The sequence below is a fragment of the Artibeus jamaicensis genome, unplaced genomic scaffold, assembly GCF_021234435.1.
Source record: "Artibeus jamaicensis isolate MK-2021 breed Jamaican fruit bat unplaced genomic scaffold, CSHL_Jam_final contig_402, whole genome shotgun sequence".
In the NCBI taxonomy this organism is placed as follows: domain Eukaryota; kingdom Metazoa; phylum Chordata; class Mammalia; order Chiroptera; family Phyllostomidae; genus Artibeus; species Artibeus jamaicensis.
Window position 1 is genome coordinate 15,336,928 of NW_026521818.1, and position 14,345 is coordinate 15,351,272.

Consider the following 14,345-nt stretch of genomic DNA (forward strand, 5'->3'; position numbering starts at 1 on the left):
AGTTGTATTTATTAGATTGATGTCTATCTTTTATTTGTGGGGGTTAGTGGAAAGGTTTGGGGTGGAGACCAATGAGTTCAAGAAAAGCAAAAAAAAAAAAAAAATCAGCTGTTTTAAATGGTGATAAAAGAAGAAAAAGAGATTGTCAGCACCGCACCTTTGGCCCTCTGTATAGAAATACTGAGCTAAATGAATATGAATGACCACGCTAATTTTAGGTTCCCAATGTAACCAGTGAGACTGTAAGATTTATACTCTGTGACTATTTATAAAGAAGTGGAAAAGCTGACTGGCAAGAGAAAGACATGATTTCTCAGGATGCTCTCAGGAACACCTCAGCAGCTGTCAGGTCCCCCTGCTGATTTTATTTGCAAAGGTCCAATGTCATGATGGTCCTTCTGAGAACTGTACCACTGGCTTCTTGGATGCCCCTTGGATGGGGAATGACCTTCTAGAATTGCTGTACATGTTTGACCCCTGACCTCCCACTCCTCCACAGACCACACCCCCCGGGGGCCCAGCGCTGACCTGGCCTGTGGAAGCAGGAGCTGATTGCCTCTGCCATCGGCACCGCCTCCACTTGTACCCGGCTGGCTAGCTGTTTTCCGGGACACTTTGTCCCATGCTTGTTGCCTGGTTTGAAGCAGATTTCACTTCCTTGAATGCCATCTTGAAAGAAAATCTGTTTGAGATGACCCAAGGCAATAGTCAATAGACCAACCTCAGTGAAGACATTTAAATACATAGAAAAGTTTTTTTTCTTTTGCTTTTTGAGGGTCTGTCTTTTTTGATGACTCCTCTCCTAATAGTTTCAGGTCCGGACAGCTGAAGTCCTACACCTTTTGCGAGGTGAGAGTCCATTTATTTCATCCAAATCACAGTCTCTTTTACCGGTTCTCTGCAGCTCCCTAACTCTCCGACTGCCTTCTGCCAGGTGTCATCCAGCTCGTGGAGCAGACAGTTACGGCCTCCGAGTGCCTTCAGACAGTTACGTGTTTGAGCCTGGGGGCCTTTAATGTGGATGTCCAGCCATGTCAGTGTGGCCTCTCCTTTCAGCTTGCTTTGTTTATCCAGCAGCTCATTACTTAAGAGTAGCCTGTCAAAGTAGATGAAATATTCTTTGGGAAACATGGTCACTCACATCCTTGAGATACCACAAATATGTTTAATACAGGGAAGATTGGCTTGATAAGAAAAGTGTGATTGACTTGTGTCACCAAAAAATATTTTCCTGTTGTCCTGGTTGAGTTTCCACAAGCATCAATAAGCGCTAGAAAACCTAAGGGCAATAAATTCTTGCAGCCGATACATAAAGACACCAAGGGAAGCAGGGAAAATGATTGCTGATGATTCATTCTAACTACTTGACCTTCTGACCTCTTCTCTAGATATATGACCAAGATGGGACACTACAGCACTTTATTGATGGTGGGGAACCTAGTAAGTCAAGCTGGATGAGGTATATCCGATGTGCAAGGCACTGCGGAGAACAGAATCTAACAGTAGTTCAGTACAGGTAAAGTATATCTCAATTTACCACTTACGGAGCTGAGGCCCTTGGGCCTGCATATGCCAATTCAGGCTTGCTGCTAGTGTTGAAACAGTTCTGCAGGGGTTTTTGCAGGAGCCCTGCAAGGACTGGCAGAAATTGTTTTGCTAGGTTTCTGAAATCTCCTTAGTTCTTGCGACCATAATTTCATGAGAATTCAGGAATAAAGACCATAGTAGAAGGCCTCTTTCCCTCAGTGCGCTTGGTATAGTTATTTCCACATCCTCACCTGAACGAGCCCAGCAAGCCCACTGGCTTGGGCCAAATGCCCCTGCAGAAGTGTTCACACCCACAGATTCAGCCCAGGCCATCTTCAGGCCTTCTCCCAGGAGGAACAGCTCCTTTGCACAAAGACCTGGGAAACCAAGGACTCTCAGCCTTCCCAAGGCTACTCTTCCAAAACCATTATGCTCGGCAGCAAGATCTGAGCCAGAGTAACCTCTCATGATCCCTAGAAAGGTGCCAATGCACTGGGCTTTCGTCCTTGGATGATTCAGAATGTTTCAGGAGACAAGGTGGTTCCAGAGCATGGGGAAGCCTCCGGTTTCCTGAGAGGTTGGAGCAAAGCCCAAAGACAAGGTGGAGCCACCCCCATTTCTCAGACTCCAATAGGGAGGCCTCCTGGGGACTCAGAAGCAGATGCTCAGCCACATCTGCTCAGTGCACCTGTTGGTCAAGCTTTTCCATTTGGTGCTAAAGAAGGCTGGAGTGGAGACAAGAGGGCCGAAACAGATCACATAGGAAAAAAAGCCCTACTACTAAGCCTTCTTTTCTCAAAAATCCCTCGAAAACATGTGCCATATAAATATATGACCTCAGTTATAAACAGCCATGCTCCCTTTAGAATCAGAAGCAACTGTTTAGCTTTATTAGGCACCATTGACACATCAAAGCAGGAGGCCCTGTGCTCGGCAACTTGGAGTCCTGCCTGTGGCTATTTATTTTCCTTTCCTCTTTTTTTTTTTAATGAAGCCTTACAAAAAAAAAAAAAGAGAGAGAGAGAGAGAAAGAGCTTTATTCCCCTTATAGGTTAAAGGCTGCACAAATCTGGCTTGCTCTCTGAAGGTCTCCAGCTCAAAAGGCACTTATTTGGGCAGCATGTGGCTTCACTGCCTTGGTTTCCGACGCAGTGACATTTCATGAAATAATGGTTCCAACGAACGCGTGTGCGGCGGTGTTTGGTTACACTGCTGTGTACAGGCCTTTACTCACCTTTATTGCAGCCGCGTGTCTGCCAATAAGTTCTTTATGGAACTCGGAGCTAGAGGATTAGTAAAGACTGTGCTTGTCCATTCAGCTGAGACAGTTGGGCTGGTTCTGGAACGAGCGCCCAGGGAGCTCCTGAGGCCAAGTCTGAATCCGGGCAGACGAGAAACCCCAGAGAGGAAGGTGGGCATGAGGACGTCCTTACCTATCTGTCAATACGAAGTGAGTTTTACAGCTCTCCTTTCATGATGGCGCTTAAACTTCAAGTTCCCTCTGCCAATCTGTTTTCGATTAGTTCAGATCTTTATAAAACGAACTACAAAAACACAATTTAAAAAACTGGCATCCATCACCAGCGACTACGTCCAAGAGTAAGAAAATAGAAAAGTTGGACCCTGAAGAGCCAGCCTAATTTTTATTGTACATGAATGTCCTCTTCACAAAAAGTCAGCTGGTTTAGATTCATTCTGTTATGATTTGTAATATCTAAATGGAATTTTCTTCAAAGCGCCCTTGATTGATTGACCCTTAGCTGAACGTTTTGTTTTTATTTTGAGGCTGACAATAATGTTTGTTGGCATGTGTTCTGCTTCAACTGTGTTGGGACGCCATGAAGCTATCTTTATGAGTCATCCAACCACAATACTAAATACATGTCAGCAAAGGAAATATTATCTGAAAAGGGAAAAATCCCTTTGATGTGCTTCAACATGCAGAGATTTCTGCGAGTTTTGGAAGCTCTGCCCGCTTGTAAGGAACGGTGTACGCTTACACTTTTTTTTTCCCCCTTTCTGCCGACTCCGTGCCTCAGAAGACCACCCATTGCTTGAAAACAGTTCTGCTCTTTCAGCGGCAAAGTGTGTCATTTGGTTTTAGCACATTCATTTGCCGGGCGCTGTGTTTATATTAAGGGAAGCCAAACCGAGAGATGAAATGTTACAAGGGTGAAGTACAAAGTAGACTCAATTTTTCTCAAGTTAGGAGATGCCAGTGATTTATAGCTTGACTCCAATTTTGATTTTTTTTTTTTTTTTACGTAGCAGTGGAAAGAATTAATAAAATGCACAGCTCTCAGGGATGAAGAGGGAGGAAGGGTAGTGAGGTCCGGACGACTGGCTGGAGTTTTTGTCAGATATTCATAGAATGTTGGGAAAAAACATTCTGCTTAGCTAGCAGTGCCCTCGTGAGACAGAATGGCAGCAAGTAAGGAAAATAACAAGATAAATGAAATTTTTGCAGCTGCAAGTAAAATATTGAGAATCTGCACTTTTTTATTGATCTTTATGATCCTATTGCCAAGAGCCACTTTGTGGTGACAGAATCTGTTGACAAGTGCATATCTCACTGCCATGAAAAATGTGGTGAGGGATTCGCCTCCTTGTCTGCAGTGTACGAGGAACAAATTGCCTTGCTACAGCCAGTTCCTCCCAGAAAGGCGGAATGTAAGGCCCACCAACCCTAAACACTTTTATCTTGAACTTGAGGCTAATATTTGCAGCAATGCTTCATTGAGAAAACCAGTCGAGGTCTCATTTTTTTTTTAATCTGTAGATTTTTCTTTACGGTATCAAAGCTGTTATTAAAGAAGGCTTATTTCTTGGTACGTTCACTCTACCACTGCAGAGTGTAATCTTTTAACCAGAGTCAAGTGCTCCTCTCGTATTTATCGAATTGCCACCCGTTTCACATGAGGGGTTTTCCCTTGTCCTGTACCAAACTTTAGAAGGAAGACAATGGGGAAGATTTTTATTTTTATTTTTATTTTTCTCAATACTTATATCACAGAGCTCTTTAATTTCATTACAAATTTGAGAACTCCCAACGCCAAGTTGCAAGAAGGTACATAATGCTTTTCCTTCAAAGAAGAAATCAATAGTATTAATTTATATACAAGGATGAGGCATCAATGTCTGCATTTTGCCAAGAGGGAGAGTGTTCTCATCGGTGTGAGGTGGGATTTTTTTTTTAATGGACTCTTCCTTTCTGCTGTCTCCTGGGCCAAACACCTGTCTCTGCAGCTGAGACACACTAGGAAGGGACACCGTGGAAATAAACTGTGAACTCTTTATCCTGCTGGGTCACAGGCTCTAACTGGTTTCTGGGAACGATAAGGTGGGCGTCGATTTTGTTACAAACAGGAACTGTTTAGGCAGAGCTGGGCAGAACTTTGGGGGGCAATAAAAATGTGGATGGGGGCACGTGAGTCCTACATATTACTAAGCTGGGTTTTCTTTTGTTTTGAATAGGTCGAATATATTCTACCGAGCCTGTATAGATATTCCCAGGGGCACCGAGCTCCTGGTGTGGTACAATGACAGCTATACGTCTTTCTTTGGGATCCCCTTACAATGCATTGCCCAGGATGAAAACTGTAAGAATTTATTTTAGCTCTGCATTTACATCTCAAAAGCCCTATTGTAAAGCTAACTTTTTTAAGCGTGTTGTTTGAAACTCCTGAAATGCGTTCACTCTGCCATCTAACACAAATGTGCTCCAGTCTGTCCCCTCATTTTCTTTTCCCTGTATGTCCTTCACTCTTTCACAGGGCATCTTGACTTGTACAGGACAATCCTTCCTCGCCTGTTTACAGTGCCAAAACCCCTATCAGAGTTTCAAATAACCGCCAGCAGCAATGTTAAGGCAGCTGGTGTTTACCGAGTGCCTGTTGCGTGTCTGGTTCCACACTTGCCATCTTACAAGGATGCCAGGGCAGCGTAAGATACAACTTCTGCTCTAAAGGGCTGTGCAGTTGCACTGCAGTCATAGCACAAGCAGAAGTGAGAGGGTGAGAAAACAGTGCCCTTTCATGGGGAGCGACCCCTCCAGTCCACAGGCCGTGCTTCCTCCCAAGTAGTCACTGTCACGAGAAACCGTAGTAAAAATGGTAGACATGTCACTGAGGAACTTGTGTCTCTCTAAACTTCTTAGCCTAAATGAACCCTGTAATTTTAATCTATCTCTCATATCACAGCAGCCGGTGTCTTCTAAAAAATAATCTAACATCTAGGCAAATGCAAACTTGCAGCAATTTTTACTTAAACTTTATACTTTTGTTCTATCAGTTCTTTGGAGAGTATTTGTAGGTGATTTTCCGTATTTGGAAGAGAATTAGGTAATTCTGATGTGCTTCAGTGAGAGACACTGGTTTCAATGGTGCTGGTTTTTTCTTGTCACAAAGTTGACTAATCTGTGAACTGATCATTTGGGATTATGTGACAGAAAAGGAAGCCGAGGGAACAGATCTATTTAAGGAACCTTATTTTGAAAAAAAAAAAGTTTTACGTTATTTTATCCTTCACTACTTAACTTTCTCACACACACAAACTCCAATAAAAATGTTCATATTCCTACTGAACAAAATGCTGATGATCAGGTATTTATTTTCACATTGCTTTTATTTTCTTTGTGAAAAATAGAATCCTCAAAAGACGTATTACTATCAACTTTCCTTTTCTACTTTAACCCAAAACCAATCTCAAGTCAAAACACAAATCTCTGGACATACTGCACATTCCTCTGACTTCCCAAGTTTCCATCGGAAAGTTTCTTTCCTGCGGCGATACTCCTGTTTGAGGGAGTGTCTGTTGGAGAAGGAGAAACGCTCGGTGTTGGACATGAGTGTGCAGCTGGTGATGGAGGCGGATGTGGACATGGAGGCCCGTGTGCTCTCTCTTCCCGGAATGGCTCCATGCCCTAGCTTCTCTAAAACTAGCTCTAGGCCCACAGACGAAAAGCATTGCACTATCAGCCCCTCCCCCCACCCACCCAATCTACTGACATGGGCCTGTCTGCCCATAGAACCTCGACATAAGCTCACTTTCTGAAATACAGAGCTCAATCCAAAAGGATGCTGGAGGTCTTTCACTAAAAGCTGCTACAAACTCTGAAGATGTTATTATGGTGTGTGTGCTGAGGATTATCAGGGAATAAACATGGTAAAACCTAGGGTTCTAAAGTACATAGCACATAGTCCAACAAGCCATTCATTCACTCATTTATTTATTCATTGCTTAGATATACATTGAACACCTACTACATGCCAGTGTTTTTGTTAGGTGCTACAAATACAGCTGAGAACAAACTAGACAAGAATTTTGGCTTCATGGTGCTTACCGTCCTGTGGAGGGAGACAGGTTATCAACAAATACATGAGTAAATAAATAGTTTGTCAGGTGGTGGTAAGTGTGGGAGAGATAATGAAACAGAGAAGAGATGAGGCATGCCAGGAGTGGGGAATCACAGTTTTAGAGAGTGATCAGGGTAGTGGCTGCTAGATATGTGACCTTTGGGATAAGACGTAAAGAGATGAAAGTTGTTTGGGAGAAGAATGTCCAGTCAGGCTGCACAGAAGTTCAAAGACCCCAAGAAAGGAATGTTCGTGACTCTGCAAAGGCATCACAGAGGCTGGCACAGGTGTGTGGGAGTGGGTGAGATGGGAAGATGTCAACTTAAATATTGGGGCGGGGAGACTGCTGTCAGGACCCTGTATTTTACTCTGTGAGGGCTGGGTGCAAGGGGGCTAGTGCTGAGTTTTGAGCAGAAGAGTGATGTGATTTGGCTAAAGTGGTGGCAGGAAGGCTCTGGCTCCTGAGCAGAGACACTTAGGGGTGAAGGTGGAGCAGGGAATTCAAGTAGAGGCTCTTGCAGGAATCCAGAAGAGAGATGATGATAGTTTGGACCAGTGTAGATGTGCTAGAGGTGGTGAGAAGTGGTTGGATTCTGGATATATTTTCTAAGCAAAGTCCACAGCACTCACTGACACACTGGATGCTGAGTTACAGGGAAAGGAGTCAAAGATATCGCCACAGCTTTGGTCTGAGCAACTGGAAGGATGGAATGGCCGTTCACTGAGTTATGAGTCAGAAAGGGAAACTGCCATGAAATGACAACTCAGGGAAGGCAGCTGTCACCGTCGATATGGACGTTTGGGGTGGAAGTCCCACATCTAAAACATTCTGCTTCATGGAACTGTTACAGGGGGACAGGGATGTAGGGGTTGGGCTGGGGGATTCCTGTGTGCTGTTCACAGCCACCTGAAAATAGATGTCTAAGGATGTACTGTCTGGCCTTCAAATTCAGGGCCAGAATGCCATCAGAAGGTGCACTTTCTGGATACACCGTATGCTTTGCTTTTCAGTCCTGCTCCTAGAGTCCAACCCACATGAAGTGTAGCTGATTAGAGTATTGAATGAACTCTACCAGGGTATATGTTATATCATTTAGCGCCTGAAATCCTTGGAAGAAAATTCACAAAGCCACAGCATCTCGAAGTATTGTGGATTCAATAGGTAAACTAAGCAGCTCTTTGGGGTTGAGTTCATAGTGCTAACTGAGGGTGGAGGGAAGTTTAAAAGAATTAAGTTACGGACTAAAATGCTCAACAGTGACAATCCGCCTTCTCTCTAAGGGTATTATAGGAATTTTATTTCAGTTCCTGTCTCAAAGTCATAAATCTGTCATGTGACTGGCCACCCAAGAAAGCAGCAGAAAGCTGCATCAGATAGTGTGGGGGAGATAGATATATGACTTTGACTCTAACTCGAAGATGGATTCTCATTCCATGTGATTCGCTGAGAGACCTGGGGATGCTTCTAATGAGGATCCCTGATTTTGTACTGAGAAAATACTCTGTGATTTAACAGCACAAATGTGTGAAAGGGCACGGACAGATAATTTAACAGAAAACCTTCCACAGGCCTGAGTAATTTAAATCATCTCCACTGGATTAGCAATTCTAAGACATTTTTTATCCTCCTGAGCTAGCCACAAAATAAATTAGGAACCTTAAAAAAATGCTTCTTGAGATCAAAGATTTACTGGACAAAATGCCTCCACAGAGCCTCCTTAAGGTTCAGTGCACACAGTAAACAATTAATAAATGCTCACTGCATAAATATTGAGAATCTTATGGCCATTAAATATTGGGGGATTTCAGCCAGATTTTTTTTGTTATTGATGAAATTGATACTTGGCCAAAGACATTAAAGGAAAACATGATTTTACTCAGAGAATATTTTACTTAGTGAATGATTTTACTTATTAAACACTTTCACTTATAAAAATATCATTTTCTCCCCATGGTTCTTTCAACATCAAAAGTACGTATTTCCTATTGAGTGTGTGCAGTGGGTTCACTGCAGTGACCACCCCCCTCTGGCAGTGGCCGTGGAGCCTCCGGGCACACGCCCTGCCCGCCCTGCCCGGACCAGCCATTGGAAGCTGCCTGGCCTCAAAGAGAAGGCAGCGTTTCACACAGGCATTTGGGTTCTGGAACCAATTCCTGAATGCCTATTTTCTTTTAAAAGGCCATCATTTTGAATGTAATAGAGCTCCAAAGAGGGAGCCACTCCATCCACTGGGGGCCTTTCGGAAGAGCCAGAAGGTTCCCCTTGTCAACAGATTGTATCCCCAAGAAGGAGCAGGCTCCCCAAAGCTACAGTGGGGGATGAGCTCCTGCAGAGTGTAAAGACTATGGTGTATTCATATTCATTTCGAAGGAAATGTTTTTTAAAAACCTGGGAGTCTTCCTGCTGCGTGTTCTGCCTTGGCCTGTGAAGCTGAGGTGGCAGAATATGAAACTTGAGGGCCGCACAGGAGTTGCTGCGTGCGAGTGACCTCTGCCTCCGGGAGGCCTGGCTTGTTCTTTTGATTTTAAAGAGCAGAAAGGAAAAAGGGGCACCTCTGTGTAGTGCTCTCCACCCTCGTTATCCATTCATTAATGAAAAACTCAGCGAGGGGTGAAGAAGGCCCTACTTAAGCCTTATATCCATGAACGTCGAGATTACATACATGTTCCAACAAGAACATCTGCCTGCAGGGCTCTGCGGGAAGCATTGCGATGGGGCACAGACACACAGGCCCTGTCCTCGAGGAACTCGGCCTAGGAGAAGGCACGGAAGCCCACAACTACAATGCAGCACACCGCACCGTGCCAGGTGCAATGGCCGTAGCAGTAGTGAAGCCTGAGCTGGGGCTAGGCTGTGAGGCTGAGGGTCAGCGCAGTGGCAGCAGGCAGGGTTCCAGGCCCCTGTATACAGGGGGATGCTGGGAGTGGACTCCTCACATGAATCCAGGAATTGGAGTTACATTTTTGTCTGGGAATGAGGACTAGGAAAATGCTAACCTCAAATAGGAACTGTCTTGCTTGAGCCATTGGGTGAAAACAGAATATTACACTCTATAAAGCAGCTCTCTCTATGGAATGGTGTGGGCTTGGTTTTGTTCTACCTACCAGGTATGGAAACTCTGGGCCAAGGAACTAATATAGAAATTGGTGCAGCAGTGGAGAAACCTGTAAGATCCTAAAAGAAGCAAAGGAGAACTCACCCACTGAGGCATCTCTGGATCTGTGTGGGACTCCAGCAGAAGATCACGCGCTGATAATGCATTCACAGAAAGGACAAAGGCACAGGCACACTGCAGATTTGACCTCTGGGTGCTGCATTGTGCTGCCCAGGTCTCAACCTTGGCACAGGGCTGAGGCCCTCACTCCCCAAGTTCCTGGTAGTGTAGGGGTTGACAGCTCTTAGGTGAGTTTGTTTCCAGAAATTACCTTTAGTTTAAGAGCCTCTTTAACTTACTTATGCTCTCTTCCTTCCCTTGGAGCCTATGTCTACTGATGGTCAGTGTAGTTGGTGTTGCGGACTGGTTCCCTTGTCCCAAAGCAGGGCAACTCTGAAGGGCCTTCTCAGCCCCAGACCTGTCAATCTCCTTTCTCAACTGATCCTTTTGCCTCACTCCCCAGCAGGCGTTGATTCAGGAGGGCCCCAGCAAACCCTCCTACACACAAAACTCCTAATGTCCATTTCAGAGTCGGCTTCCCAAGGAACCTGACTTAAAAGGGGCACTCTCTGGATTATAGTTCCAGTCCAGGCCTCTCCACTGAGCCCCAGACTCCTATCTGTCTGTCTGCACATCTTCCCTTGCATGTCTCACAGCCGTGGCAAACATGTAAAACTGAAACCATTCTGCACACTCCCACCACCAGCCTCTCCCCCAGTTCAGTAACTCTCACCAAATGGTTTCTAGAAACCGTGACACCTTGCTCTTCGTCACCCTTCTATCCAATCAGTGATCAAGTCCTACTGGGTGTATATTCTTAAATGCATTTTTTTCCCACTTTGGCTGCTACAAGCCTTGTCAGCATCGCCATGAGCTTCGGCCTGGACCACTGCAGTAGCCTCCTGAATGGCACATTTTTTTCTCCTTTAGTATCACAGCAGCCAAGTGAAATTTCATTGATTTGCTAACTTTGTTGTTTCAGCTTAATCACTCGTTTTGTTAATAGGTAGTTTGGTTCCATAGGTCAAAGCCCGGAAAGGACTATGGACTTACATAATTTTCCTTTCAAGAGGTAATCATCTTACAGATTCTTAGATGTCCTTCAGAAATTTTTTTTTTGCCCATTTAAGCACCAAGCATATTCCCCCGTCCTTTCTCTGGCTCTCACTCGGTCTCCTCCCCACTTTATACAAATAGCAGCGCACTACATGCATTGTTTTGCACCTTGCTTTTTCATTTAACAATACATAGAGTGATGCTACATTGAAAACATAAATCTGACTCTCCTCACACCCCAACGTAAATTCTTTTTCTGGCTTGCGATTACTCTCATAATAAATTTCCGGTTCTTTAATGTGATAGCCTTTGGGCCACATACAGTCTTCAGAAATATTTTGCAAGGCTCACATAATGTTTGACAACGTTGGAACCACATATCATTCAGCTGGCCGTGCCCTGTTCGGGTTGCTGCAGACCCCAGCATCCTCCGTTTCACGGGCTTGTCTCCGTCCCTTATTTCTGTTGCCTGCCCAGCTCCCACAGGCAATGGCGGCGGCGCTGCCTTCTTTTCCAGCCCCAGCCGCAGCCCCTCTCCCCTTCTTTCTCTGACCACAGAAACTCTCTCAGTTTCTTCAGAGCTCTGAGTGCCTGAAGAACAACACAAAGACTCTGCGGCATAGCTGCCAGTGTTTCCTCTCCTTGCATTGCCTTTTCCTCTTTTCACACCCCTGTCTGCCCTGGGTACCTTTCAGGACTCACAGTCAAGGCCACTGCCTGAGGGAAGCCATCCCTCACGCCCACGTTTAGCCATCATGGATACGTGTTTCCCTGGCACCCCTTCTCTCTCGTGGCACATTTAGCACTTGTATCAACTGTTGGGTTGTCAATCTAAAATTCAGATATTTTCTATATGTTACACCTTCTGAGCCTGGAAGATATCTTACAATGAATGGTGACTTACATTTAGTGATACGACTTGCCATTAATGGAATTTTAGAGTTGCTAAAACCGAGTAAATACTGATTTGTAAAAACTGTTGTTTATTGCCGTCTCTCTCATGGAGTCGAAGTGGTGCAAGGACAGGGGCTGTGGCTCCCTCGCTCCCTCCGTAGCTGCAGCACCGCACACAGCGGCAGGCGTGTAAGGGGCGCTCAGACGCTGCTTGTGGGTGGAATGAGTGGACCGGGGAGTAACGCAGAACTTCATTTTATAGATCCTGAGTTTGCCCTTCCGAGTGTTACTTTTCCAGGATTTAATGAGTTTATGTTCATCCTTACTATATCTTCTAGGGCTTTAAGAGTTTGCCCTCTTCCCTTAATCTTTGTTTTGTAGACTGAAGAGATTTTACTAGCCCAGTATGTCTTCAGGTAGAAACTACTTCATCTTTTTGATCATTTCGGTTCGTCGTCTCTGGGCCTTTGAGTTACCTGGACTGTCTTGATCTGGGATGAGATAGCGTTTTCTGAATTCATCTCCTATTTTCTTTCTGATAATTCCCTGCATTTTGTTAATGCTTTTGATCATTGTCATAAATCAGGCTGGTATTTAGAAAGAATAATCGTTTGCATTCTTTAGGTCCTGCTTTAAAAAATTATACTTTATAGACCTCTGGAGTTCCGTGGAAGTGTACTGGGGCTCTGCAGGACAGTTTAGAGAGCAAAACAATTACTTATTCCTCTCCGTACTTTTTCTTCTCTGTAAATTGTATGCTCATTCTATTCAGTAGGATTGAATTTATTCACAACTACAGTAAAGGATCATGCCAGAGTAGAATACAGAGTGCAGGCATTGCTACCAGTATCATAAAAAAAATTACATTAGTATTGGGGTGTCCCAGAGAAGAAGTAATGAGACAGAAAATAATTTCATTCCCACCATTCCAACTCTTACTGCCTAAATACTGCTGTTACTACCACTAACTCAGATCCCATATATCTTAGATTGTTATAAGAACTGGCCTCAGTTTTTCTTTATTACCATTTTGACATTGATCATTAAATCCAGCAAAAATTCATTGGCCCACAGATTCTTTAATATAAAGGGTTTGTGGCCATAACAGTTTTTGAAAATTAACTTATTAGGTCACTTTCCAGGAGCATAAGCGAGATGCCAGAACTTATAATCTACACTTAGAGTATTATTTCCCCCAGAAGCATCCTAACCCTCTTCCCCACAGTGGAGCTTCAGGCCGGATTTCCTGCTCTCATGCATGTTGATGACATCTTCATTCCACAGTCTCCCCCCCCCCCCCCCCCCCCCCCCCGTGCCTGCCTTCCTGCTAGTGCGGCATTTCCCCGTCTGCACGAGCTTAGTGTTGCCCGAAAACTCGCGATTTGTGGGTTTCCCTGCGCTTTGTCTGTTCCGGATTAGTTATGAATGGGCTAAACAAGATGAGTTCCACCCTGATCTCTGACAATCCTATCTTCTTTTTTTTTTATTAAAAAGTGCCAAAATATATTAAGACATTTTCCTTATCTTTCAATGAGTAAACAGTCTGTGTGCAACCAAAGATTTTTTTAAAAGTGTATAATGCGTGGACAAATTTCTTCTTCATTCTATACTTTTCTCCAGAAATTGAAATTATACATAAATATTTATATATAACAATGCATACGTACATGTACATAAACCTGTATATATGTATGTGTATAAGTATATATGTATTTATATGTCTGTAGTATATATGTTCATGTGAGATATATATGTTCATGTGAGATGTACTAGCTGTAAAATGTCCTTTTTCTGTTTGAAATACACCCGGTGAGCTGAGACAATATATGAGTGTGGTCAGAAAAGATTCTCTGGGAGTCAAAAAGCTAAAGCTTCTAGCTCAGCAGTGTGTGCCCTTAACTGAATGTGTGACCCTTTGCAAGTAACTGAATCTTCTTAGGCTTAAGCTGTTTTTGTTTATAATAATAAGAGAGAGTAGGATTATGTCACTGATACTCAACCCCAATTATACATTAGAAGCGCTTGGGGAACTTTAAAGAAATGAAGATGTCTAGAATCTACCAAGTGATTAAATTTTTTTAGTCCTCATCTGAGAACATATTCATTCATTTCAGAGAGAAAGAGGAAGAGGGAGGGAGAAAGAGTAAGAAACATCGATGTGAGAGAAATATTCATTGGTTGCCTCCCCTTCACACCCTGACTGTGGATTGAACCCACAACTCGGGTATGTGCCCTGACCTGGGATTGAACTGCGACTTTTGGTGCATGGGATGAAGCGCCAACCAAATGAGCCACCTGATCAGGGCCTGATTTAATTTCTAAAAAATCTCCCTTATGAGTTTCAGGTGCAGTCAGGGTC

The 14,345-nt window shown here is 43.9% G+C and overlaps 1 protein-coding gene across 2 annotated transcripts in view; it reads left to right on the plus strand.

The window, feature by feature from the left end:
• PRDM6 (PR/SET domain 6) overlaps nucleotides 1-14,345 on the plus strand; it is a 104,758-nt gene that overhangs the window by 70,615 nt on the left and 19,798 nt on the right. For both annotated transcript variants that reach the window (XM_037165540.2, XM_053665271.1), the window contains 2 exons: nucleotides 1,389-1,516; nucleotides 5,002-5,126. In XM_037165540.2, coding sequence (XP_037021435.2) covers nucleotides 1,389-1,516; nucleotides 5,002-5,126 — 253 coding nt within the window. The remainder of the gene's footprint in view (nucleotides 1-1,388; nucleotides 1,517-5,001; nucleotides 5,127-14,345) is intronic.